At 34.7% G+C, this 26,475-nt stretch overlaps 7 protein-coding genes and 1 non-coding gene across 15 annotated transcripts; 3 read left to right on the top strand and 5 right to left on the bottom strand.

Moving 5' to 3' along the window:
• The first annotated feature begins 14 nt into the window (after window positions 1-14).
• On the top strand, window positions 15-2,707 carry LOC17896871 (pollen-specific leucine-rich repeat extensin-like protein 2). The gene has a single exon (XM_006303786.2). It carries the CDS (start codon window positions 58-60, stop codon window positions 2,614-2,616), a length of 2,559 nt encoding a protein of 852 aa, XP_006303848.1. The 5' UTR covers window positions 15-57; the 3' UTR covers window positions 2,617-2,707.
• A 731-nt stretch (window positions 2,708-3,438) lies between these two features.
• LOC17900905 (B3 domain-containing protein REM19) lies at window positions 3,439-5,559 on the top strand. Of its 7 annotated transcripts, none has more exons than XM_023789333.1 (5): window positions 3,439-3,775; window positions 4,251-4,284; window positions 4,383-4,624; window positions 4,711-4,910; window positions 5,029-5,559. In XM_023789333.1, the coding sequence occupies exons 3-5, from the start codon at window positions 4,390-4,392 to the stop codon at window positions 5,275-5,277; spliced, it is 684 nt and encodes a 227-aa protein (XP_023645101.1). In that variant the 5' UTR covers window positions 3,439-3,775; window positions 4,251-4,284; window positions 4,383-4,389; the 3' UTR covers window positions 5,278-5,559. The 7 variants fall into 7 exon arrangements, with proteins under 7 accessions (XP_023645101.1, XP_023645100.1, XP_023645103.1 ...); XM_023789332.1 differs by having other exon boundaries at window positions 4,356-4,624; XM_023789336.1 differs by lacking the exon at window positions 3,439-3,775 and adding an exon at window positions 3,803-4,124.
• Window positions 5,560-5,627: 68 nt separating this feature from the next.
• Window positions 5,628-6,801, bottom strand: LOC111832528 (B3 domain-containing protein At1g49475). Of its 2 annotated transcripts, XM_023789338.1 has the most exons (3): window positions 6,458-6,801; window positions 5,917-6,356; window positions 5,628-5,829 (listed from the first exon to the last, which is right to left on the bottom strand). In XM_023789338.1, coding segments are annotated over exons 1-3 (579 nt in total). In that variant the 5' UTR covers window positions 6,596-6,801; the 3' UTR covers window positions 5,628-5,828. The 2 variants fall into 2 exon arrangements, with proteins under 2 accessions (XP_023645106.1, XP_023645105.1); XM_023789337.1 differs by having other exon boundaries at window positions 5,628-6,356.
• A 214-nt stretch (window positions 6,802-7,015) lies between these two features.
• LOC17899649 (transmembrane epididymal protein 1A) lies at window positions 7,016-8,232 on the bottom strand. Its single transcript, XM_006305392.2, has one exon. It carries the CDS (start codon window positions 8,174-8,176, stop codon window positions 7,268-7,270), a length of 909 nt encoding a protein of 302 aa, XP_006305454.1. The 5' UTR covers window positions 8,177-8,232; the 3' UTR covers window positions 7,016-7,267.
• A 1,372-nt stretch (window positions 8,233-9,604) lies between these two features.
• Window positions 9,605-9,693, bottom strand: TRNAY-GUA. The gene is given in 2 exon segments: window positions 9,605-9,640; window positions 9,657-9,693. It is a non-coding gene; the product is annotated as a tRNA-Tyr (tRNA).
• Window positions 9,694-10,631: 938 nt separating this feature from the next.
• Window positions 10,632-12,470, bottom strand: LOC17900389 (protein JINGUBANG). Its single transcript, XM_023789528.1, has one exon. It carries the CDS (start codon window positions 12,395-12,397, stop codon window positions 11,006-11,008), a length of 1,392 nt encoding a protein of 463 aa, XP_023645296.1. The 5' UTR covers window positions 12,398-12,470; the 3' UTR covers window positions 10,632-11,005.
• Window positions 12,471-17,274: 4,804 nt separating this feature from the next.
• Window positions 17,275-21,880, bottom strand: LOC17899686 (long chain acyl-CoA synthetase 2). Its single transcript, XM_023789526.1, has 19 exons — window positions 21,599-21,880; window positions 21,381-21,444; window positions 21,207-21,296; window positions 21,025-21,081; window positions 20,905-20,953; window positions 20,711-20,787; window positions 20,565-20,604; window positions 20,368-20,462; window positions 20,038-20,205; window positions 19,509-19,619; window positions 19,339-19,426; window positions 19,196-19,262; window positions 19,032-19,107; window positions 18,726-18,843; window positions 18,393-18,641; window positions 18,156-18,295; window positions 17,877-18,062; window positions 17,660-17,779; window positions 17,275-17,543 (listed from the first exon to the last, which is right to left on the bottom strand). Exons 1-19 carry the CDS (start codon window positions 21,751-21,753, stop codon window positions 17,496-17,498), a joined length of 1,998 nt encoding a protein of 665 aa, XP_023645294.1. The 5' UTR covers window positions 21,754-21,880; the 3' UTR covers window positions 17,275-17,495.
• Window positions 21,881-23,785: 1,905 nt separating this feature from the next.
• LOC17899907 lies at window positions 23,786-24,624 on the top strand. Its single transcript, XM_006306344.1, has 3 exons — window positions 23,786-23,809; window positions 23,969-24,053; window positions 24,191-24,624. The coding sequence occupies exons 1-3, from the start codon at window positions 23,786-23,788 to the stop codon at window positions 24,622-24,624; spliced, it is 543 nt and encodes a 180-aa protein (XP_006306406.1).
• The last annotated feature ends 1,851 nt before the right edge of the window (window positions 24,625-26,475 follow it).

Genomic DNA, 26,475 nt, shown 5'->3' with positions numbered 1-26,475 from the left:
AAGAGACTCTTCTATTAACCAGCCTTGGGTCTTCCCCAAGGTTTCTCATAAAATAAAATGATTAGAACAAAACTGGAGAGGCCTTTAGGCTGCTTCTTTACCCTCCTTCTTATCTCCTATAATGCCGTCGCTACCTTCCACGACCACGACGAAGCTTCTTTCCCGGAAGACGCCGATCTCACGAAAGACCTAGAACAAAAATGTTTTAGCATCAATAAAGTCGATCCTAACCTAAGATTTGAAAATGATCGTCTCAAAAGAGCTTACATTGCTCTTCAAGCGTGGAAAAAAGCCATTTACTCTGATCCGTTTAAAACCACGTCTAATTGGGTTGGTTCTAACGTGTGTTCTTACAATGGAGTTTTTTGTGCACCTGCTTTAGACAATCCTAGCATCAACGTTGTCGCTGGAGTTGACCTTAACCATGCAGATATATCTGGACATTTACCACCAGAGCTTGGCCTTATGACCGACCTAGCTTTGTTTCATATCAATTCAAACCGATTTTGTGGGATCATCCCTAAAAGTTTATCAAAGCTTGCTTTGATGTACGAATTTGATGTCAGCAACAACCGATTCGTCGGTAAGTTCCCTGACGTTACACTTTTATGGCCGTCTTTGAAGTATCTTGATATTAGATACAACGAATTCGAAGGAAGTTTGCCGCTAGAGATCTTTGATAAAGATCTTGATGCAATTTTCTTGAACAATAATCGGTTTGAATCGTTTATCCCGCATACGATTGGGAAATCGAAAGCATCGGTTGTGACATTCGCAAACAATAAATTCATTGGATGTATCCCGAAATCGATTGGTAACATGAAGAACCTCAATGAGATTGTCTTCACTGGAAACAATTTAACTGGTTGTTTCCCAAATGAGATTGGTTTGCTTAACAATGTGACCGTCTTTGATGCGAGCAAGAACGGTTTTGTTGGTAGTTTACCTTCAAGTTTGTCCAGTTTAGCTAGCGTTGAGCAGTTGGATTTATCGCATAATAAGCTCACCGGATTTGTTGTGGACAAATTATGCAAGTTGCCTAGTTTGGAGAGGTTCAAGTTTTCTTACAATTTTTTCAATGGAGAAGCTGAGAGTTGTGTTCCAGGGAGAAGCAATGGGAAACAAATTGATGATACGAATAATTGCTTGCCGAATAGACCGAGTCAAAAGTTGGCTAAGCAATGTTTGCCTGTGGTTAGTCGTCCGGTGGATTGTAGCAAGGACATATGTTCTGGCGGTAGCAACGGTGGCTCTACTCCATCACCAAATCCACCAAAGACGTCAGAGCCAAAGCCATCAAAACCAGAGCCAGTTATGCCAAAGCCATCAAAACCAGAGCCAGTTATGCCAAAGCCTAATGAATCACCTAAACCAGAACCACAAAAGCCATCAAAACCCGAGACACCAAAAACACCAGAACAACCTACACCTAAACCTCAGCCACCAAAGCATGAAAACAAGCCTGAGCTACCAGAACAAGAGGAGTCTCCTAAACAACAACCGCCTAAACCTGAAGATTCTCCTAAACAAGAACAACCAAAGCCAGAGGAATCACCTAAACCTGAACAACCACAAATACCGGAGCCTACCAAACCGGTTTCACCACCAAAGGAAGCTCAAGCACCGACTTCGGAATCAGATGATCCATACGACGCATCTCCGGTTAGAAAACGTCGTCCTCCACCACCACCCAAGGAAGAGGAAACACGTGTAGCACCACCACCGCAGCCACCAACGTTTTCCTCACCACCCCCACCGGTTTACTCACCGCCGCCTCCAGTTAATTCACCGCCGCCTCCGGTTAACTCGCCACCACCACCTCCAGTTTACTCGCCGCCGCCACCTCCAGTACATTCTCCTCCTCCACCACCTCCGGTCCACTCTCCACCTCCGCCCGTTGCTTCTCCTCCACCGCCATCACCGCCACCGCCAGTTCACTCCCCTCCACCGCCACCTGTTTTCTCTCCACCGCCACCATCACCAGTATACTCACCGCCGCCTCCAACACACTCACCACCACCACCACCGGTATATTCTCCGCCACCACCAATGTTCTCACCACCTCCTCCAACCCACTCGCCACCACCACCACCGGTATATTCTCCGCCTCCACCAATGTTCTCACCACCGCCAACACATATAACAACTCAACCACCGATGGAAAGTCCAACTCCGGTTCAAGCCCCAACCCCATTCTCTGAACCATCCCAAGTGCCAACTCCATCATCAGACTCATATCAATCACCAATGTTGTCACCAATTCAAGCTCCCACACCGGTTCAAGCCCCAACCCCATCCTCTGAAACATCCCAAGTATCACCAACTCCATCATCAGAATCGAACCAATCACCAAGTCATGCTCCAACACCAATTCTTGAACCGGTTAACGCCCCAACACCAATCTCAGAACCGGTCCATTCACCAACACCATCAAACGAACCGGTCTCATCACCAAAACAATCAGAAGAGGTTGAAGCGCCAGAACCATCAGCTGACACAAGTGTTCCACCACCACCGGAAGACAAGGAAGATGATGACGATGGTGATTTCGTCCTACCACCAAACATCGGATCCCAATATGCATCGCCACCACCACCGATGTTCCAAGGATACTAAAACCAATGTCCCATTTTTTAACTTAATTGTTTGTAACAAAAAAAAAAAATATATTTAATCCACAAGAAAAAACATCAAATGTCAGTTACAAACGATCTAATGTAATTTTTTAAAGTAGATGTTTCTTTTAGAAGAAAATTTCTCTACATTTTTTTTTGCCATTATATAATTTTTTTTAACTCTTCATTTTATAAATTATATATATATATATATATATATATTAATTAAGGAAAAAATAGAAATGTAGTTAAATATAAATATTCATAAAAATGTATATCTCATATAATATATTACATAGCTACTCTAATATACTAAACATATTTAATCTTCTACAATTCTTTCATAAATTAGTTACTATAAGTCCATAAAATATGAAATTTATACATAATAAAAATATTGAAATTAGGTTTATGGTATTCTTTTATTATTAAACTTATGCAATTAATATGTTTAAAATATATATAGTATCAAAGAATGCAATATAAAAATTGTTTTCCGACAAAAAAAAAAAATTGTTTTAATTAAAGCATCCGCAAACAAAGTTTAACAAGCCCAGCCCAGGCCCAAACAATTACAATAAAATTGTTTATGAGTGAAATTGTTTTTTTTTTGTTCTTAAATCAAGAAACAATTATTATATCCGTTAAAAAGGACCAAAAAAAAGGAATTAATATATCGGAAAAAGGAGAGAAAAAATTAGGTGGAAAAAAAAGAGTTAGGTGGTGGGGACGGTTTAGCTTTATTAATTAATTAAACCAAAAAAAACGAGTCGTGAACTCAGCGATTCCACCACTTACAGAGTCAAGGAGAACACAAACAGATTTGACTCGTTCGAGCATTTGTTTTTTTTTTAAGGTCCAAGTTGGGATTTTTATAATTTTGGGTTTGGGGTCACTCAAGCCAAAGCCAGGGTTAACCAGACAGAGAGAGAGAGAGAGAGGAGTGTGTGTGCCCTTTTGACCCCATAAGCAAAAACTTCAGATCTGGAAAAAAAAAAAAAAGGGTTTTGCTTGGGATTCTCCGGCGTCGTTTAATGATCTGGTCCCTCTTTGGTTTTTTAATCTCTTTCTCTGTTTTTTGATTATCAAGAAATTGTATGCCACGCTCCTCTTCCTTCCACATGTTTCTTCTCTCATCCTTCCTTCTACTCAATCTCCTGGTAACTTCTTAATTTCAAAGTTTGGTTCTTTTTTTAATTGTTTTTGTGGCAATTCTCTGATTCTGAATACTGTTAGATTCAAAGATGTGTGCTTTTGTTTTTGGGTACTTCAGATTTTGTGTTTCAAGTCTGCATCTAGCCTTGATTTCGATTTGTGTCTGAGAAATTTGTTTAAAGCACTTTTGTAGATTCTGCTCAGGGATGTCTGCATCTGTCAGATTTATTGAAGAATAGTGTTTTAATTGTAGCCTCCCCCGACTGTAGATTTGACTTGTGTCTCAGTTATGAAGACTCTATATATATATATAAGAGTGGACTCCATAGATCTGTGACTAGTAACTTTTACTTGGTATAGATTTTTTAACCAGCCACTTTGTTTTTGAATGCTTGTTGTTGATTCTAATCTATTATGTCTGAGATATGTTTGTTTATAAGGATGAGCTTTCTTGTACCTGATGGTCATGTTTGCATGTAGGATTAACTACGAAATCTGGTTTCAAGACGGGTTGGTAGGATTGCTTTCCTTTTTGATTTTCAGATATAAAGGAGATTCTGTCTATTTTACCGTCTACATTTTCAGTTTCTGAGTTCTACACTACCGTTCTAGTGCTGTTATGGACATGAATGCTGCGCAGAATCATTTCAACAAACGTGCTCGATTGTTTGAAGACCCTAACAACAGAGATGCTAGGGTCATGTATCCATCGAACCCTACTTCTGCTGAACAGATGAATAGAGGTTATGGTGGTTCTGCAGCCATCCAAAGCTTTTTCAAAGATTCTAAACCTGAAGAAACACCGCCAAAAGTTCTTAAGAAGAGAGGAAGGAAGAAGAAGAATCCTAACCCTGGTAAGTTTCCAGAGACAGACTCTTCATTACGTATTGACTTTTTGTTCTGAGGAGAGTTTTAAGATTCATTGTTTTGGTATGCGCAGAGGACATAAACTCTTCAACTCCTGGTGGAGATGACTCTGAGAACCGTTCAAAGTTCTACGAGAGTGCTTCTGCTAGAAAGAGAACTGTAACTGCAGAGGAAAGAGAGAGAGCCGTCAATGCAGCCAAAACATTTGAACCAGCCAATCCTTTCTTTAGAGTTGTTCTGCGACCATCATATCTATACAGAGGCTGCATCATGGTAAGACACTTCTCACATATTATAAACCAAGTTGAAGATTAGAGTGAAAGGCTCAATCTTTACCATGACCTGTTTTGTAAAGACTTGTTTGTTTCTTTTGTTTTTGGTTTTACAATAGTACTTGCCTTCTGGATTTGCTGAGAAGTACCTAAGCGGCATATCTGGTTTCATCAAGCTCCAGCTCGGTGAGAAACAATGGCCAGTGAGGTGCCTTTACAAAGCAGGGAGAGCTAAGTTTAGCCAAGGATGGTATGAGTTCACGCTCGAGAACAATATAGGCGAAGGAGATGTATGCGTGTTTGAGCTACTCAGAACTCGGGATTTCATTCTGAAAGTCACTGCCTTTCGCGTCAATGAGTACATGTGACCAAAAAAGATTTCGCTTTCATAAGTGATCTTGCAGGTAGCTTTCCAAAGTCAAATTTCATGTAGGGTCTCTTAACCATCCTCTCTCTTGCATTGGTTCTCTCTGTTTTAGTAGTGTTGTGAGTGAAACTTCAGGTTCCTATGTTTCAATGTGGATAAGTATTTGACGATTATAATAACCTCGAGTGAAAACTCTTTGTTTGATTGGTAGTTAGGTTCAAAAGTAGAGTTGTATATACTTTATCTTCATAAGGAGAATTATGTTGATGTGAAATGTTGATTATGATGGGGTTTTGTGTGTTTGGATCATAGTTTCTGTTTCTCCTTAAATTTAGTCAGGGAAGCCACTGGTCAAACTGTGAGACGAAACCATTAAAATGAACATTACACATAATACTCTTACACAAAGGGTCTTAAAAGACCCAAGTTTTTACTACAATCTAGCTTCCAAAGCGACAACTATCAAGAGCTAGAAACCTCAGAGATCTTTGAACCTTCTCCTACACCTCCTCAAGACTCTCTTATCTTCTTCAATCAATATCTTCAACACCATCTACAAGAAAGAAGACCAATAACAAATCATATAGAAGACACAAGGCAAACAAAACCTACAAAATCTTCCTCAAAAGAAGTTTTATACCAAAATGAAGCAAATTTCTCGGACTTGATGCTGACACTTGGTTTCTTCTTCTTCTTCAAAAATTCACTCAAACTAATCACTCCTTCACTGTCACTACTCTCAAATCCAGCAAGCCCTTGTTCATCATCATTATCCATAACTTCCACCACTTCTTCTGTATCATCGTCACTCACAATGACATATTCCAATGGATACTCAATCTCAGAAGTAGTCCCATCAAAGATCACAACACGAAAACTAGAGTTCCCTTTGTAATGAAAAAGCAAAAAATGACCTTCCTTTAAAGAATGAGCCTCAGCAAACGCACTCCAACCATTCTCAAACCAAACCTCATCACCGATTCGTTTGATCCTAATCGAACGCTTGAAACCAACAGGAGTCTCAACACTTACACTGTCACTGAGCTTAGGACCTAATCTTACAAATCTCTCCGGAACTTTCTGTAGAAAAATCCCACACATGCAAGAAAGCTTCAAAACTTCATACAAGAACTTGGTAAATAAAATAACAAAATAAAATGTGTAAGATGTTTTTTTGTTACCATCATTTTTGCCTTGATAGTTGAAAGACGAATAATCTTGTAGAATTTTTCCACCGCAGGTTCTGGCTCCGGTGTTACCCGGCTTTGAGATGCTGCCGACGTGATTCGAACCGATGATCTAGTAGGCATTTTCCTCATTTTTGGTTTTCTTCTTGCCAAGAAGAGATTCTTACTCCAAGAAAAGAGAAGTAAGATGAAGAAAGTGAAGAGACTGCCTTTTTATTTTATTTTCTTTCTTTGTCGTGTAAAACTGCATGATTCATCATTACACAATGGAAAAAGTTTAACTCTTTCAGATTCCCAACATTATTTATTTATTATTGTATTAAATTAAACTAGGGCAGGCCTGAGAAAAGGCTACAAAGGAAGTAAAGACTATATATTTGTTGGAATACATTACTATAAAATAGTATTAATTGTCAGTAAATGAGTTTTTTCTTTGATAAATTGTGAGTAATGACTTTTTTCTATGATGTTAATTTAGATAAATATGTTTGTTTTCTAATTTCAAATTTATCAAATATATACTCTGTATAATCAGTAAGAAAATACAGTAAGTTACCATAAAAAAAAAATTATATTGCATGATTCTTAAAGAGTTGAGAGAAATGATCGGAGACATTTATTGATCGTTCTTATTTCTTCGAACCAGTTTTTGCTGTATGGTTCACTATTTTTAGTGCGATACACTCTTCCCCATCTTGTTAATAAGTAATTTATGCAATTATTAGGGATACTTATTAGTGTATTATATCTACATAATACTTCGATCGATCATATTTTAGTTTAAGATAATAAAGTAAGGAAAATCTACTGTTGATCAGAACTGGCCGGTGCTTCCACCATCACAGTTGCAGAACGATCACTTCCTTGCCGACAAAGACGTTCGTACTCCGTCGATGACCTCGTCTTAGGCAAAACAACGTTACCGGAAAACTTGAGGCACAAGGCACATGTAATGATTAGTATAGCTGACAACATCCAGCTAAACTGAAGATTCGCCAATGCTTTTGCCCTGGCCTCAGCACCAGGAGACTCACAAGCCACCGCGCTACTGTGAACAACACTTCTTCTGTTGTTGTCTGCAGATGTTGTCATGTTACTCACGCAACCTCTAGGAACATACTCTGGGACCCAAAGCATGAAGCCCATGTTCAAGAACCAGCATCCTTGAAACATTACTGAGATTGGGAGGACTAGAGCCGCAGAGAATGATTTAGGGAAAGAAGCAGAAGCTAGAGCCGAGGAGAAGGAGACGAAAGCAATGAGTTGGAGAAGGAAATGGTAGTGACCTTCAAGACCTGAATGATCAGTTGAGTGAAAATGAAGAAGGAAGAGTTCTTGAGCGAAGACCGAGGCAGAGAGAACTCCGATTAGACCGGAGAAGAGATCTGAGCAAAGGGTTAGCTCGCAGAAGAGAGCGAAACACGCAAAGATAATGAGATGAAAGAACATGGAAGCATGTTCTAGGTTGTCTGGTTTGAAAGAGGTGAAGTTGAAATTAGGGTAATCTAGGGTTAAGAGAGTAATGGAGAGGAAGGAGAAGAAGAGAATCAAGAAAAGCTCAAGATGTTTGAGTTTAGGGAAAGGGAACCAGAATTTTGCAGAGAAGGTTTCAGGGCCTTTAAGACAGTAAGATCTTATGATGTTGAAGAGATGCCAAAGACCAAGAAATGCAAGTGAGAGACCAGGCACAAAGTGTCCTAAGAACGTTCCCATACTCGAATGGTTTTTAAAGTTTGGATTGTTTTCAAAAGCAAGAATCCGTTTAGTGTGGTTTTGAATGAGGTTTTTTGTGATGTGGTGTTTATATAGATGGGATATGATATGATAATGTGGTTGCGTTGCGTGATGGAAAATACCACTAAAAAAGCTTTGGAAATAAAGGAAAAAAGGTGGCTTGACCAATACGTAACACTTTAAGATTGTGGTGAAGAAAATAAAGAAAGTAACTTCGTTATCAAAAACTTTAGCTAACCAAACAGAGCAAAGCATTCGAAAAAACAGAGAGCAACGTAGGCGTTATTTGTTATTTCTACGTCAAAAGAATAGAAAGAAATAATCGTAGTGTAATTTATATTCATTTAAAAGCACTCTCTTTTTTTTTTCTTGTATCATCTTTTGAATTTTCTTAAAAATATATATAAACTTTACTATTTATAGATAATGATAACAAAAAGGTTCGTGCATGCACATGATTTTTGTTTTTGACACGAAGTCTAGAGATGCAAAAATCGAATGTGACTCCTTAATTGGAATGTAAAGTTTAAAAATATATGAGATTCATGATTCATGATCTATGCTTGATGATGGTGATTTCAATTAGTTGGAAGGATACTGTTATATAATTCATTGTTAATTATGTATTGCACTACGTTCAAGTGGTTGTCTATAGATATTACAAAAACGATGGAATATTCCGTTTGAGTTTAAGATCTAAAGTGTAAATATGTAAAATAAAGCAGGATAAAACCAGTTTTCTAGAGAAGTTGTGAATCTTTTATATGATAATCTTATTTAGTATTCCTCTTTTGATGTAATACAAGATTAACAATAATGAATAAATTGACCTAACTTTTGATTAAGACGACCCCAAAAAAAGAAAAAGAAAAAGGAGGAGCCAATGAAACTATTGAGGATGGGTTTATTGGGGTCATTCTCCATCGACTCCAAGTGGAAACTAAAGAGTGTTTTCCACTTCCTCAGAATATGGCAATTACGTTGAATCCATTTACTACCCATTCTAAATATACTTTTATTTATGACTTCTAAATCCCATCAGTACTATTTTGATGCCAATACCAGATTAACACTACCTTAATTGCCGTTGTGTTAGGTTTATGATCTTACAACATTAGCAGGATTCGTGAGTTATAAGTTAAGTAAATTTTGGTTTGTTTAAAATACGACAAAATTGTAGAACAACAAAGTAAACCTCATGTTAACAAAATAAGATGAAAAAGTAAACCTGACAAATAACGGTTCGTAAAAAAAAAGTAGAAATTGGTTTGTCGTTTACACGAACTCTGGACCTATGGGCTTTCCAAGTAAAAGAGTTGTTGGGCTTTTAGTTCTGGGCTATCCAAGTGTAATAAAGTTATTGGGCTTTTCTTCTCCAGCAATCAAAAATGTTTTGAAAAAACAAAATCCGACCTGCCGGAATCGAACCAGCGACCTAAAGATCATCTGTTGTTAACAACTACAGTCTTCCGCTCTACCAACTGAGCTAAGGTCGGATATACTTAGCGCCTCGCTAAACCAACTTATATAGTGATAAATTATAAATTTTACAGTTTACACACTAATAACAAGACATCAAAAGCATGTTTTCATTAACTTGATACTTCTGTATCTGTAAGCTAATGTTTATATGATAAGATCCATAGGATATTATGTGCATGTTTTAACCTTCACACCAGTTTCGGCCATAGATTAATGGAACACCTGATGTATATACCATAGTATTGTCTTTCTTAGAACTTAACTCCGAAGTTTGATTTGTTTATTTAGATTAAATTATCTAGGATTAATTTTGTGTTGGCTTAACTAATATTGGTTATTTGATACCCCTGTTATGAGGAAAAGCTAGTTATATATCTATCATGTATGTGCAGATGTGCTATGTATCATAGAATACGTACATTTTTGAATGGCTTTTAGACTCATCCGTCAAAACTACAGAACTGGACGTGTTTCACTCGTACATTTACAAGACTTATGATATTGTAAGAAAGAACATTAAAATCAATAACAAAGCAATATAACTATATATATATATATATATATATAAGTAATACAACTGATTCGTAGGATCAGATCTCATGATTTTTTTAGTAGCATTGACCAAATGTTATAAATCCACAGACCACAGGTATACATTCAATTAAAAAAATGCTACTATATTAGATAAATTATTGCTTGCGTTTCGTTCATCTACATACATATATACAACACAATAAAAATATAACATTTTATCTAAAAGAATCATCTCATTTTCAAGAATCTGAACTAACAAATCTCCCTTACGTATCACAAATCTCTAGTTGCAATTTTATATATTCCAAATTTTCCAAAACAACATTAAAATACAACCAACAATTTTTAAAAGATGGAATTTTCACATTCAACAATGACAACAACAACCATAGAGAATAAAGATCCCATACATATAATATACAAACAACTAACTTTTATATACAATCTCATTTTATTACATTTTTTTTTGTTTCTCCTTATAGCGAAATCTTTTACTTTCCATTCTTTCTCCACCTTCTTTCCTCTTATAGTTTCACATGATTTTAAAAATACATGCATGCGAAATTAGTCAGAGAAACAAAATCTTAACACACCAACAAAGCAAAAGGAGACAAAGACTTTTTCACACTTTCGACAAGAAGACAAAACCACTTGTAACGTGGCAGTTCGCTATTTGTCCATCGCTTGTACGAAGATCTACCTAGTTGCCTGCCACCCCAATCAATGCTTAACACATTCACATTGTCCCGCGTATCATTCACGCGCATACGTTGTTCACTCTTCTTCACGTGCTTATGACGCGTAATCAGTCACGCGCCACACTTTGACGGAATTGTCTAAACTCCCACTGTACACTATCCACCTTCGATCATCTTTCTCTCCGTCGTCCTCTTCCACCGCCGTTATACACTTCACTGGTCCTTCGTGATCCATCAAAACAGAGAGACACGTGTGTGATCCGTCTCCGTTTCTCCTCCAAACGCATATATTCTTATCAGCTCCGCCGCTTAATAACAAACTCCCGGCGGTGGTGAGACACAACACTGCCATACGGTGGCCGTGAATCGTCCCTTTGTGAGTCAAATACTTCTGACGTTCCCAGATGTTCACGGTACCGTCCGATGAACCGCAGTAAACCACGCCGTCCGTTAAATTAACGGCTAACGCCGTTACAGCGCTCTCTTGTTTCATCAACACTTGTACTAAAACATGCTTCGTTTCTTTTCCTTGTACCTCACGTTTCCATACTTTTAACGTTCCGTCTGCCGAACCGGTGAATACCAAATCGTCGAATCCGGCAACCACCGTGTTAACCGCGTCTTCGTGCGCCTCGATCGATTCTAAACACTTGGAATCTGATAGTCTCCAGACCTTAAGAGTCTTGTCCCAAGAACCTGAGTAGAGTAAACCGAGATCTTCGTTCAAACTCATACACGACACGGCGTCGAAATGTCGGATCTTCACCACGTTTTTCCGGCGACGGACTTCGACGTAGTTTCTCGGGTTTACCGATTTGGTGAGAAACTCTTTGAGAGTCGGTAAGCTTCCGACTCGTGAATATTTCTCAGGGTTCTTCTTTGAGCCTCTCCAAACCCTAATTTTACCATCTTGATGACCGGTGAAAACCCGGTTATCTCTGGTTATCACGATAGCCTTAACGAAACCGCTCGTCGATTTGAAACCGGAGTAATCTTTTAAATCTTTCCAAACACGAATGTTCTTGGAATCGGATCCCGTGAAAAGAAGATCACCTGAGGCAGCAAGAGAGTACACGTGTCCTTCTTGTCTCACGACCGTACCGATCAAACCGTTATCAGGATCATCTTCGAAATCACTGTTCCTGGTTTGGTACATCCAAGGTGATTTATGGTAAGGAGAGCAAGTTTGGTTCCATGGTGATTGAGAAGCTGATGTAAAAGCCGTCGTGTTCTCGTTACTTGGATAGTAAGTTTGGTTCCATGGAGATAATGGGTAGATTGGTGATGATGAGTCGCTACTTGCACTTGAGGCGTTGCTTGGACGTTGAGAATCGCTGTTGGTGCTAAACGCTGTGTGGTGATCATGATGATGATCGCCGTCGCTGTGGTAAGTTTCTTCCTCGCCGGCGAGAGAGTTCGATTTCAAGAACGCCGCAAAAGTCATCCTCCGGAGATAATCTTTGTGACTTGGATTTTCAATAGCCATAGTTGTCTTTGGGGATTCGATTATTTGGATTGTAAAGAAGAATAATATAAGTGTTTGCTTTGAAATAATTCTTGAGATAATATATGAAAGAGCTAAATAATAAGAGCATGTAGAAGAAGCTGCCTTGGGGTATATATATATATACAGAATCGTGTATGTAGAAAGGTGGGGAATAAGCTGATGACCGTGTAAAAGCGACACGTGGTAGCTAGAGAAGACGTGAGTGACCAAGACCGGGACACCGGGTTTGCCAGTTTCCTTTCAAGAGTCGGAGACCCAAATAATATAATAAAAACATTGAAAGTAATGTTAATTATGTTTTCGTTGACATCGTATGTATATCATACATATGTGTGTGTGTTGTTTATTTGATCAAATGTGATATATTTTCACATACAAAGGTATATAAAGTTATAATGGTTAAATGGTGGGAAACTGAGAAGAACAAAATCTATAAAGTGTTATGATTAATCGATAAGTTCCATTCCATGGGTTTAAAATACCACTACATATTCAGATTCGTTACATTGTGTATGCTATACTTTTGAGAACTTATAACTTACGTTATAAAGTACACTATAATTTTAGAAGTCATTAATAAAACTGTTTTTATTTAACCATGTAAAAACAGTTGACAAATTTATAATCATGTCTTAAAATATGTTTTGGGGTTGGTTGACCAATAAAAAAAGATAAGGTATGTGTGGCTGTGTTGTCGGCTCGTCATCTTTACACGTTGCACAACATAGCGTGAACTGGGGGAAAAGGTATTTCTCGAATCGAAGCCGTAGCGGGAATTTTTGTTTTTCTAATTTTTTTTTTATCACTATTTTATCATAATTTTGTTCTGCATGAACTTAAGATAACTTTCCTTCTAGAAGTTTGACTTTTTAAACTCCGTCGTACAGTAGTTTTAGTTTTGGGTTAATTTATTAGTTATAGTATCAAATCCATATAGTGTATAGTTTTCTAAAAGATCGATGTTTTGGTTTTTCCACAATTTAGATAAAATTAAATATTTGTTTATAAATTAATTTATAATTATTGTTTGGTAGAAAAAAAATATAAACTATTAAATGACTGTCATGCGGAAAAAAATGATAAAGTAAAAATACAGTTTTAGTTTTTAAATCTATAAAATCAATTGTTTAGAAACAAAATGTTTTTTCAAAATATCAAACATTGTAAAAGAGAGAAATAGAGTAATAACTAGAGCGTTCTATATCGTTTGGGGTTAATTTATAGTTTACTTCTTTTTAGTCTTTAGTTTCGATCTTTGGGGTTAATTTTTAGTTTGCTTCTTTTTATTCTTTAGTTTCGATCTTTTTCGTTTATGATTTTAAAATTCATGTCGTATTATTCTAGTTGTTTCTTTTAATTAAATCTTAATTTCTGATAATTTTTTTTTGTATGTTGGTTTAGTTTCTCTAATTTGGGTTTTAGGTTCCAGTCAAATTCACTATTATAATAACATCAGTTGACAAAAAAAAATGAGCGTTCTCTTTTTTTAATCAAAATTTATATATATATTAATCTTTCTACAATTATAATTTAATATAAATAATTTAGTCTGTAATCGTTCAAGTATAAGATATCATCTCTTCCCACGATTACTAAAATTTTCTTTTAAATATGCACTTTTGAAAACATTAATAGAAACAAAAAATTGGACTAGACTACACATTGATCATACTATGCGGATCACATCAAAGCGTGCGTAAAATCTATGATATATCTATGATCCTACAATATTAAAAACAATGTCTAGCTCCACAATTGAATTAGAGGTGTATTTCAATCAACATATTAAGTGATATGCCTAAAAATAACATATATAATGTTACTTAATCATAAATATTGAAATCTAATAAATCTAATGTTTTTGAAATAGTAATAAAAATCTATTTAAAAAAATCAAAATATACATTTAATAGGTTTTAATAATTATAGATTTCTCTAATTTTAACGAATGTTAATGTTTAATATTTAGTTTGGTCCATAGGATCACAGTAATCCAAAAAAAAAAATGATCGAATTGAAAAGATGTAACGAACGAATATAAATTTTTCTTTTCACAAGTACTTCAATATGTCGGCCGGCCATCACTACGAGTAAACCTGTGAAGGGAAACGATTACGCTGCATTCCTTGTATCAACTTTAATCAATACTTTAATTATTCATCACATGATTTTGTATATATTTAGTTATCATTACAAAAACAAAACGTGAGCTCGTGAGTGGTGTGACTACTCATTTTTTTTAGTAAACGACGCACCACAATCTATTTCTGGTTATGGTAGTAGTAACCATGAAAAACGTATATATCATCCCTTGCTTTTTTCGAATTACAAATAAATTTTGAAAAAATAAAGCTGAGGATACTAATGCTTTGAATATTTATGATAATAAACTTCGTTTGACATATTTGACTGTTCGACCTTCGACGTATATATATACCGGTCACGATAGAATATTAATACTAATTATCTTTGAAGTAATGAAAGCAATTTTTTTGTAATCATAAAGAAACATTGTTAGAAGAAGATACGACATTATATATTGAGAAGGAAACATATCAGGTTCTCTCATTCTCTTATAATATCCCCAAAAGCTAAGTTCTCTAACTATATAGATAGCTAAGTTCTAAGTATATATGTTTATCTGAAGTTCTTAACAAATCAACATTTCTACGACGTGAGTTGCAAATTTAAATACATAGCGTATGACCATTGTGCTCACGATACTAAAATGTTAAGTGTTATAAAAAAAAATTCGGAAAGCTCCGTTTACGACGAAAGTTTTCGCTTTTGGTTCCACCACACACGTAATATTCATACTTTTTATGCTGATCATTATTCATATATATATATATTCTTTCATGAATATATAAAGTTTCACATTTATTAGAAAGAAAAAAAACTGCATTTTACTGACTAATAAGTGTTGACATTTTTGCCACCCATATATGTGTGCATGTTTTTCTTCTTTCCAAAACTATTTATTATAAATTTCCAAAACCAAAGCAAGTAAGAAAACGAGGCGTAGAAATTAAATATGCAGTGCATCTAATACAATAATACGTTAATATATAGCAAATTGCTAGGTTTTGAAACGTATAACAACTAGCTATATTTCGTTGACTTTGATGTATGTGATGTGATGCAATTGGTGATTCATTGTTTGCAGTTTCACAAGCAAACTCTTTGTGCCTTCAAAAATATAATATCTATAAAGATATTTCAATCAAAGTATCTAAATGTGCCTTTATAGATATTTTAAAAATGCCGTTAAACATAAAGAAGGTTGAAAATAACGAAAATTTATGAAGACTTATAAGGTAATCTAACATAATATAGTACATACGTGCCCACTTCGAGTATACATATAAGAAATCTAAGTACGTAAGCATATCTAACAAATATCATAAATTAAAGACTTGAATAACTTTGTGCCCGTGGACTGTTACATTTGTATTTACTCGTTTGATTTTAGCTTAGTTATTAATATTAACTTAAAACTTATACTCTAAAGTTGCTTAGTAGCATTGTATTGAGATCACCCAACACATCTGGCCTTGTTTGGCGGACCGAAACATTGCTAAGAATCTGATTTTATTAATCTCTATGATTCGGTGAAGCTATCATGTTTAGTTTTTTTATTTATTACGTGCATTAAAAAAAAAAAAGATTGTGATATGCTACGTGGATAGATCTCCTGATAATCCGTGTTGTCGTGAAGACACGTGCTATGTAAGTACGATTAGATATCTCTAATCACCTGTTTTTAAGTCTTTTGACCATGACTTAATATTTGGATTTATCAGTTGATATGAACTCTCAAGACCTAGACACCTGTCGGATCGTGAAACATATTTTTTTGCGTAACAAACATCGTTTAGCAAATATATATAAGATATTAGATAGCACTGATTTTAGAAAGAAAAAAATATATAGAAAAATCCAATGCTCTTTACAAAAAAACAGAAAAAAAAAAAAGTACGCGTATCACTTGTAATGACTAATATATTTATGTAAATTTTTAATGATTATGATAAATCAATCGTATATATGAGATTAGTTGAATAAAACATAATTTTCAGGTACAATGCATGAGATGAGACCACCCATAAAGAGAAAGAGAAATTTACCTCCGTTGTACTATCTTTTGTGTTGGCATCATATGGATCACTCAAAGGTTAATAATTGTGTTTATTCCAACTCATATAGGGCAATAATCAAAGATAATTTGTTTTTTTATTATTTAATCATTTGACTTCAAATCTTAGGGATAATCAAATATCTAGTTTTCAAACTTCTTTGGTAAAAATATCAATGTGACTGAAAGATATTTTTTTCAAAATAATCACATTTTAAAACTAATAAGGATGTATAGAGGTGGACGCCATATACTACTTTTTCATAATAAATATATATATTTTTAGCCTGATCTTTTACACTATCGTATGCGTAAATTAAATTGGCTCGTCGGTCCTAGATAAAATAAGCTAAAGGGATGAACAAGTTCTGAGATTTTATTAAAACATTCGAGTGACTTCTGTGGGTAATGTACAACGTTACAAGTAGCAACAAGTGTTAAGTGATGAATGGTTCCGAGAGTACTCGCATAAGAGAGTTTGTCGGAGATTTGTATGGACGAGAAAATCTTAAGATATGGGACCGTGCAACCTTCTAATCTCGGAGACTCGTTTTGCTAACTACTTGTGTTGCCCACGTATCGTTTCATAGTTTGATCAATCTTTCACAATATAATATATGATAAAACGGATGGGATTATTGTTTTTATTCGATGAATATATGTTAAAATTTTGATATATTTTTGAGGTTTTTCTCTTATCATATGATATCACACGTATGGATAACTAAAAGAGAACTCAAAATGTGTATCAAGACAAAAAAAAAAAAATCATTAGTACATTTTGCTTTAAAATATATAGTTTTAATTAAAGTAATAAAATATAGTTTCCAAACTATGTATTGAGAGTGTGACAAGAACCACTTGAGAGAGGATCCGAACACAATTTTAACATATCAGACAACCAAAATAGCATCAGAAAATGAATAGCTGATAGGTGTCTCTCTATGCCATGGACCTCTTTGCTTCTGAATAAAGTTGGTCAACTATGCCCTGAAATAAACAAGAAAATTCATTTTTCGATCTCAACATCGCTATGTTATAACGTAAAAGCATAAAAGAAAAGTTGGGTCCAAAAGAAAAGAAGAAATGAGTAAAGAAAGGATCACCTTGTAATGTTGGAGAAGCTGTGGCCTTTTCAACTTGAAAGTTGGTGTAATAAGATCTCTTTCAATATCAAAAGGGTTTGGTTCCAAATGAATTGCTTTTAACATTTCAAATCCTTTCAGCTACAAATACAAATACAAACAAATACTATAATTTAGTCTCCAAATTCATAAAAGATTATTTCAGTTTTCTAAATGTGAGAATCAAAAGTGTACTTACTTGGTATTGCTTTGCGGTAGAGTTAAGCTCATCCAAGAAGTATTTTTGAGCTTTGAGATTTTGACATAAGGATTCAAAATCATTGGGAAATTGGTTGTTAAGTTTAGCCCAATCTTCAATAGCCTTTTTATCAGGTACAACCACACCTACCAAAAACGACTCAAAGCTGTTTCCATAGATCCATATCTGTCAAAAAATCATTGGTCGATAGTACTATTATTAGATAACGTACAATTAGCCAATTAATGTGATCATGGTAATGATAGTATACAAACATACCTGAGCAATGAGGGGACATCTTGAGTAAGTGTTTTCGAGGTTTTCGACAGCAACATATTCACCTTGAGACAACTTGAAGATGTTCTTCTTCCTATCTATGATCTTCATTGATCCATCTTCTTGCCATTCCCCAATATCTCCTACATATATTAATATAATACAAATTTTACATATCCACTATGTAAATGTCAAAAATAACAATTCAAAACGTACGTCAAGACCAAGATCAAACAATACCTGTGTGAAACCATCCATCGATTAGGACTTGATCAGTTAGATCTTGTCTTTTATGGTAACCAGAAAACATTGAAGTTCCTCTAAGACAAATCTCTCCTCTTGGCACATCTGCGGAAAAGGCGTCATAACCCATCTCCGGTACGGACTCTAACCTTGCCTCCACCGTAGGCATTGGCACACCAACTGTTCCCACCATAGAAAATACTCCTGCTAAGGTCGTGAAGCTTCCTCCACAACTCTCAGTCAATCCTGTCAAATTTCATTAGAGTTGGTTAATCCCTCCGAACCGTAAGACCGGTTTTATGAATTGAAAATCGGTTTAGGTAGACTTACCATAACCTTGAGAAAGGTTAGAGGCAGGAATGATTCTCAAGAACTCTTCAACATGACGGGGTAGAGGCGCTGCACCTGATAACAACATATGAGCTCTTCCTCCTAATGCTTCTTTTAGCTGTCACAATTTCAATTTCTGAATCTATAAGTCTATATACTATATGTTACATCCGTATTATAAAACAAATTAACATTTGCTATAATAATTGATTCCAAAATATGTCATACAGAAATATTGTATATCAAGTGGTAATATTTAGACTTAATCATATCTATGTCTACATCCATTATAGATAACACACTAACCTTATCGAACATAAGTCTGTCTAGACGAGGAGAAGCTTCCTCTTGGGAGAATCCTTTTTTCATATTCCCCAATTTACTATATTCACAAGATGATTTAAAATGTTAAATCATTTTAAAGTCCAGGTTTTCAAAAATAATAATTTGGAGAATCAAAGAAAACTCACTAGTTATAAGCAAAATCGAAGATTTTCTTGCGTATCAAGCCACCAGCTGATATTTTTTGCATTATACCTACACCCAATACAAGAAATTCAAGAAACTGTAATAAAAAGGAGAGTCCAATATTCTATTAGATCAACCATATTACCGGCATAAAGTTTGTCGTAAACTCGTGGAACACCGCAAAACACAGTTGGTTTTAGAGCTTGAACGTCATCCATCAAGAACCGTATGTCCTATCACACGAAATAGATAATGGACATTAAGTAGAAGATAGAAAGATTCAAAATTTTGTTAAAAAGAAACAATTTTGCTCACGCCACGCCAGTATCCAACAGAGGAGCCTCTAGATAAAAAGTAAATCTCCATGACTTGATCATAGACATGTGCTAATGGCAAGTACGAGAAGAACACATCGGTCGTGTCACACTACAAAATTTCAAAAAACAAAAACCAGAATATAATTGTCAGTTGTGTATGTATCAGCTAAATTTGAAATCTCCAAAGCTTTGGTCCCATGCATAACAGTCCGAGCAGTGGCAGTGACAACAACTAAACCATATGTATGTTTTGAAGTAACTAGCTTAGCAGCAAGTTTCGGGAAAACAAATCATGTTTATTTAGGGATTGATGGAATAAAAAAAAAATTTGAGTAACAAATATTAATTACTCAAAAGATTTTGATATCCCGAAAATATTGTCAAAATGTGTTATTTAACCATCAATTATAAAATAAACATGATTTAGTCACTGTTGTTAATTAATCGGTAAATCATCATTACCACTAACCGTTGCTATTAGCGCGGCATCATAATTAAAAGACATAAATTGTAACTAAGAGGATTACCGAACGATCGGTGACTTCAAGCATTTTGTCAATGGACAAAACTTGGACAGAGATTGCTGCATTGTTTAAGATTACACCTTTGGGTTCTCCTGTCGTCCCGCTTGTGTACATTATTGTGCATATGTCTGTCTTTTGCTTAGGTGGCAGCTTGGTCTCATCTGAGTTTCCCTGATAAAATGTTCAAATAAATAATTAAGACTCACACTAGAAAGATAAAAAAAATAATAATAATAATAAACATGGAATCCTGATGAAGTAAATCCTATGTTAGTCCAAATGTTTGCAAAATTAAGTTGTCTTTTTTTGTATAGTGATAAATTAAACACTGACCATTAGTAAGAACTCATTCCATGTAAATAAAGAAACACATTGGTTCTTAGCTTCTTCCTTTTGTGTACTCGAGACTTCCCCGAAGCTCACAATAGCTAAAAACCAAAATCAGGGGAAAATAAATATTTAAGATAGTTATCGGTTCAAAGATCATATTTATTCGAAATATATTATCGATTTACGAACTTGTAACTTACTCTTCAAATTCGAAGAACATCCCTTTTGGCACGATAAGATCTACACAAAAGCTTTCAAGAGTTAATCACCAATAAAGAGGGGTTCTTGTCGCACAAGAAACGTAAAATGGAATTTTGGTATGACTGATTTCAATTAAATGTCTTACGGATGAAACTGTCTTCTCTTGAACAAATACTAGCGAAACCTCAGCATGGTTGATGATAAATTCAACTGCGTTTACGCCTGTTTCATCAATATTTTAACCTCGGATTAGGTTTTCATTAGTCATGAATTTATATATGAAGACAAGCCTGATTTCAAGAAAATATGTTCTAAATATATTTGATCCGCATAGAGTACCTAAAGTATCGTATAGAGGCACATATGTTACCCCTTGGCTCATGCAGGCCTGTAATATAAATCACTTAGAAAGAGTACTCTATAATAAAATGGCAAAATTTTTAGATATGTCTAATTTACCTCCATTGCAATAATCCATTCTGGACAGTTGGATCCGTAGATTCCACAGCAATGTCCCTACCCGACAAACACCAAAAAAAAAAAAAAAATAGAGTACTTTTTTAAGTTTTCGCCTATGACTTTAAATTAAGTACACACACGCTTGGTTGATTTGGATCAAAACATTATAGCTAGGAATGTACCGGATCAACGCCTTGGCTTCTGATTGCTGATCCAATCCGAATTGCAGCATCGTGGGCTTCCTTATATGTGATCCATGTATATGGACCAACCTACATACACACACAAACATATAATTATGATCTACATAAAAAGTTTTAAGTAATACTAGAGACTATATAATATAACATTTGTACCTTAGAATCAGTCGTTAAGCGTCGGCCTAACATTTGCTCATTCGGATATTTCTTCACAGCCTCACTGATATACAAGAAGACACAAAGAGTATGAAACAAGTATATCAATTAAAAACATATCTTATTCAAGAATTATTTAATTATTAATTAGCTCAAATTGAACAACAGCATTGGAGCAACAAATGATTAATCATTATGAAGGGTTTTAAGATCCATACCTAAAGAACTGCCAAGGAGAATCAATATCAGTAGGGAGATCTAGGAGGCCATCCTTAGCGTATTTACATCGATACACCGGTCCAGCCGATGGGCTATCGGCCGTGGCTGGCCGTCCTTTTTCCACCACCAAAACATGATCAGCCGCTGAAGCCATTTTTGTGTTAATAATTAAAAATGAGGAATCTACCCCTTTGATTGAAGAGGAAAGTGGGATATGGAGGGATGAGGAATGAGGAAGATGAGGAGTGAGAGTGTCTCTATTTGAAGATTGGATAAAATAAATAAAGAAATGCTTTGAAGGGTTAATAAAAGTCTTATGTGAATCGGTGGTGAAGTTTGGAGATTGTGGTTATGAGTTAGAGGAAGTAGTTGAGCAATAACTCCTTCAGTCTCACATTTTGGTGTATTTCCTGACCGGTTTTTAATTGCGCCTTTATTATTAGGAGCCTTCTCTTTTGTTTTGTTTTTTTATCTAAGCTTTTGTGTATCTATGTGTTAATATGCAAGTAGATTTGATGGGTTTGAATATTGTAAAGAAACCTAAAGAGTAAAAGAGTAATTACACCAAACGTAGACTATTTGAAAAGTGAGCGTTTGCATGTAATTTGGTTGATGGATAAGGAATTTTAAGAAAAAGAAGAATTAATATTGAATTGTATATTTAGTTAAATGAAGGATAATAATATGGTGTATGAGCCAAATAACCAAGTGTTGGAAGATTAATAAAACCTTAAACATAGCTAGATTTTGGTATTAATTATCGAACCAATTAAGTAGCTACGATCAATCTATCATACCACATATCCCTAATTAATACTAGCATTTTAAAAATGTCAACTGTATTGATTAATCTTTAAATGAATTTATATGGACGAGCGAGAAAAGGTCACTCTCTGAGTCTCCCGACCTGCTCAAATAAGTCATTTTTAATTTCACAAAGGTCAGCCCATTTAATTTCAATTAATAAATTTATATCATTTCAATTCTTATCGTTTCTTTCCAAATAAAATTCTTATTTCATCAGTTTCAGTTATATGTAATTTTCATCAAATGAAAATGAGAAAGAAAAATATTCTTTTGGAGAACTATCATACATATTTTTTTTTTTTGAATAATCAAAGAGATTCAGGGCAGAAGCCTATACATCCCCTAAGTCCCGAAACCAAAACATGTTATATGGTTTCGTGCCACACACTACTCGAACCGGCGACCTCTAAGCTTTTGCCAAAAATCTTTACTAGTTGAACTATTAGCACTTGATACTATCATACATATTACATATAACTCTAAGAAAATATCTACTAGCTTATGATTATGAAATCTATTAATGAGCTAAACGACTAGAGTTAAAAGATTCAAAATATTCCAAATCAATGATTCAAAATATTTTCTATGAAAATAATCTTTCGAAAATTTTGTTTTGTTTGATATTTTTCTTTTTGTTTTGTTTGATATACAGAGTCTGAACCGAAAATGCGAATTCAACGCCAACTAGCAATATTATGGCACAATTAGATTGAGATTGCCGTAATATTTGCAATCATCATTAATATTTCCCCAACCTTAACAATTTCACTATCAGTTTGAAACATAAAGCTCAAATCTCCAAATCAATGATTATTTTAGAAAAAAATGAATAAATATTTTAGAAAATGACAAAGTTTATGTTTTCAAAATACCTAAGACAAAAAATAGTTGTTAATAATTAATAGTACAGTATGGTTTGTTTTCCTTCACGTGGATCTACCACTTGACACACTCTTTCGTTCATTTAAAGTGCTGCGAAAAAACAATAACTCGGAAGTACTGTACATAAGTTTGGTTTTCGGATCTGAGCTACGAATCAACCAATCTTTTTTACTTTTTTTTTTTTTCATTTTTAATTTGAAAATCTTGTTTTGTAAGTAAACTTTTTAAAACCAAAAAAAGGAAAGAGAAATATTAAAGAACAAGAAAATTTACATTGTTTATGACTACATATATATGTGAATAATACCTTATACCTATGGATATAATACATTCCAAGAGAAAAGTAAATTGTACAATATTACAACTTCTTTTTCCTTTGGAAGCCTCTAATGAAACTCCAAAATATATAGCATTATATATACTAGAATTACACTAGAACATGTTTTCTTTTTGCTAATTCAACTCTACATAGTTTCGATCTTTCTCTTTGCATAGCCATGGCCAAGAAGGGTACGGAGAAGGTAATGAATATGCTCCCTCTTAATCTATTCTCACTTATTCTAGTCTCCCTTTTATTTTTATTTTTGTAACCCTTAACTATCTAGCACTTATTTTACAAATAAAAAAAATCTATACAAATAATGAGAAAATCATATGATGAGAGAATGAATAAAACACAGGTAACTTGGATGAAATTGAAGACAGAACCTCTCAGCTCCGAAAAGAATTTCACAAAAGTCTGGAAGGCTCTTTTCAGCTTATCTCGTATGTTCCTTTTTTTGACACCTTTAATTTGCCTAGCTCATTACATATTTTGGTTTGGAAAGTTTCATATGACATAATAATAACTTGTGTGTGTGTGTTTTTGTTCTCTTTTGATTGCTTTGTAAAAAAAACTACAGAAGTAAGAGACATAAAGTTCGATGAAGAGTCCAACACGGTCACAATCAAAGTGGTTTGCTGTAGTCCTGAGAAAGTCATGGACAAACTCTGTTCCAAAGGACGTGGAGCCATTAAGCTCATCGAGACCATCGACCCACCCAAACCTCCGGCCGAAAAGCCCAAAGAGCCTGAGAAGCCCAAAGAAGCTGAAAAACCTAAAGGACCAGAAAAACCTAAAGAACCAGAGAAGGCCGCACCAGCCGGTCCAAGTTCCCAATCAGTAATGGTAACACATCCGTTTAATGGGCCTAACTACGAATGGGTTCAACCCAATGGGTATTATGAAAGGCCCATTTACGATAGCTACAGTAGCCAACCTCCTCCATTCCCATACCCATACGGTGGCAGATCACATTACGGTAGCGAAGAGACTCCGTCGTGCCATTTGATGTGAAGAAGTTATGGAACCATTATTACATTTATCTACTCCTTAATTACTTGTTTAACTTCTCTACTATTCTACACAATTAGTCTTACTTTATTAAGCTTTTAACACTTTCTAATTAAAAGCGTTACTTTGAACTTTAAAGTGAGAAGGTCATTTTGTTCTTTCGCTATTGGTATGCACAATTTTGTCTAATCTAGCTAAACTTATTTCATAATTCATAGTTCATAATTCATAATTCATACATGTAGTCCGATGATCCGATCCAATATACTGTATCCGTATGTATTATTACATTTGTTGATTATACTTCTCTAGTTCTCTTTCAAAGTACTTAAGTTAAGTATACATGCATGTATCCAACTGTTAATAACTTATAACACTACAAGAAAACCTGCATTTTGGGACTAAACGTTATGACGGTTATTTTAGTCGCAAATATAAGCGACCATTTTGCAACGTATCAGAGACACTTTATCGACTACACCAATAATCGAAGCAAAATCGTCGCAAACTTGCGACGACAGCAACAAGTCGGTAACGCGTCTCTTATGTGCGACGCGTAACCGACGATGGCGTAACCAATCTATATGGTCGCAAAATAACAACAATTTGAGACTATTAAGTAACTAGACTTGTAGTAAGAACGAAGAGTAGCAAATTTGCGTCTTATTTGCAACAATAATTTGGTCACAAAGTTGTTTATATTTTTGTTATAATACTCAAGATTAAGATTATTTTTATTTGTGTTATATGCATAGAAATGTTCAGAAGATCTAAATCAATTTAAAGTGTTACAAGTTATTTTATAAGAAGGTGTGTAAATTTGTGAAAATTTCATTAAAAAAAACAATTAAAACAATGTTTGAGACTCTTAAACTGTTGCAATATACTCTAGAATAACATCATAAGTTCTTAATAGTGCTTGGGTTCATCAGTTTGGATCAAAATGTATAGAATTCAAAATTTTGTTTTGTGACTAAGAGATAACTGTCACAAAACGGTAACGGTTTGCGACGAATGTGTAACGAATTGTGCGACTAACACCTGAATTAGATACTAACTTGCGACCATTTACTAACGCTCGACGGTCACAAAACCATAAGAGGATTGTAAACATGCTTGTGTTTATTTATTTACGTTGATATGATCAGAATCAATGACAAAAACATTTTAAAACTTTTTATTTGAATATTAAAATACGAAATTTTCAGAATATGTAATCAATTTAATAAATTACATGTTACTTTATAAGAAGGTTTGTAGTTTTGTGATATTTTCATAAAAAACCTACTAAAACAATGTTTGATGCTCTTAAACTGTTAGAATATACTCTAGAATACCATCTTAAGTTCTTATTAGTGGTTGGGTTCATTAGTTTTGAACAAAATGTATAGAATACAAAATTTTGCTTTGTGACCAAGAAAATTATGTCACAAAGGCGTAGCAGTTTGCAACGAATGTGTAACGTATTTTGCGACTAACACCTGCATTAGATACTAACTTGCGACCATTTACCAACGCTCGACGGTCACAAAACCATAAGAGGATTGTAAACATGCTTGCGTTTACGTATTTACGTTGATATGATCAGAATCATGTATAAAAACCCTTTTAAAGCTTTCCATTTGAATATTAAAAAACAAAAATTTCAGAATATGTAAATCAATTTAAAGAATGTTTGTAATTTTGTGAAATTTTCATAAAAAACCAACAAAAACAATGTTTGATACTCTTAAACTATTACAATATACCCTATAATACAATCTTAAGTTCTTATTAGTGCTTGGGTTCATCAGTTTTGAGCAAAACGAATAGAATTCATAATTTTGCTTTGTGACCACGACAAAACTGTCACAA

This window comes from Capsella rubella, unplaced genomic scaffold, assembly GCF_000375325.1.
Source record: "Capsella rubella cultivar Monte Gargano unplaced genomic scaffold, Caprub1_0 scaffold_1, whole genome shotgun sequence".
Lineage (NCBI taxonomy): Eukaryota > Viridiplantae > Streptophyta > Magnoliopsida > Brassicales > Brassicaceae > Capsella > Capsella rubella.
Note: the sequence above shows the minus strand (reverse complement) of the source record. Positions and strands in the feature narration are given on the sequence as shown.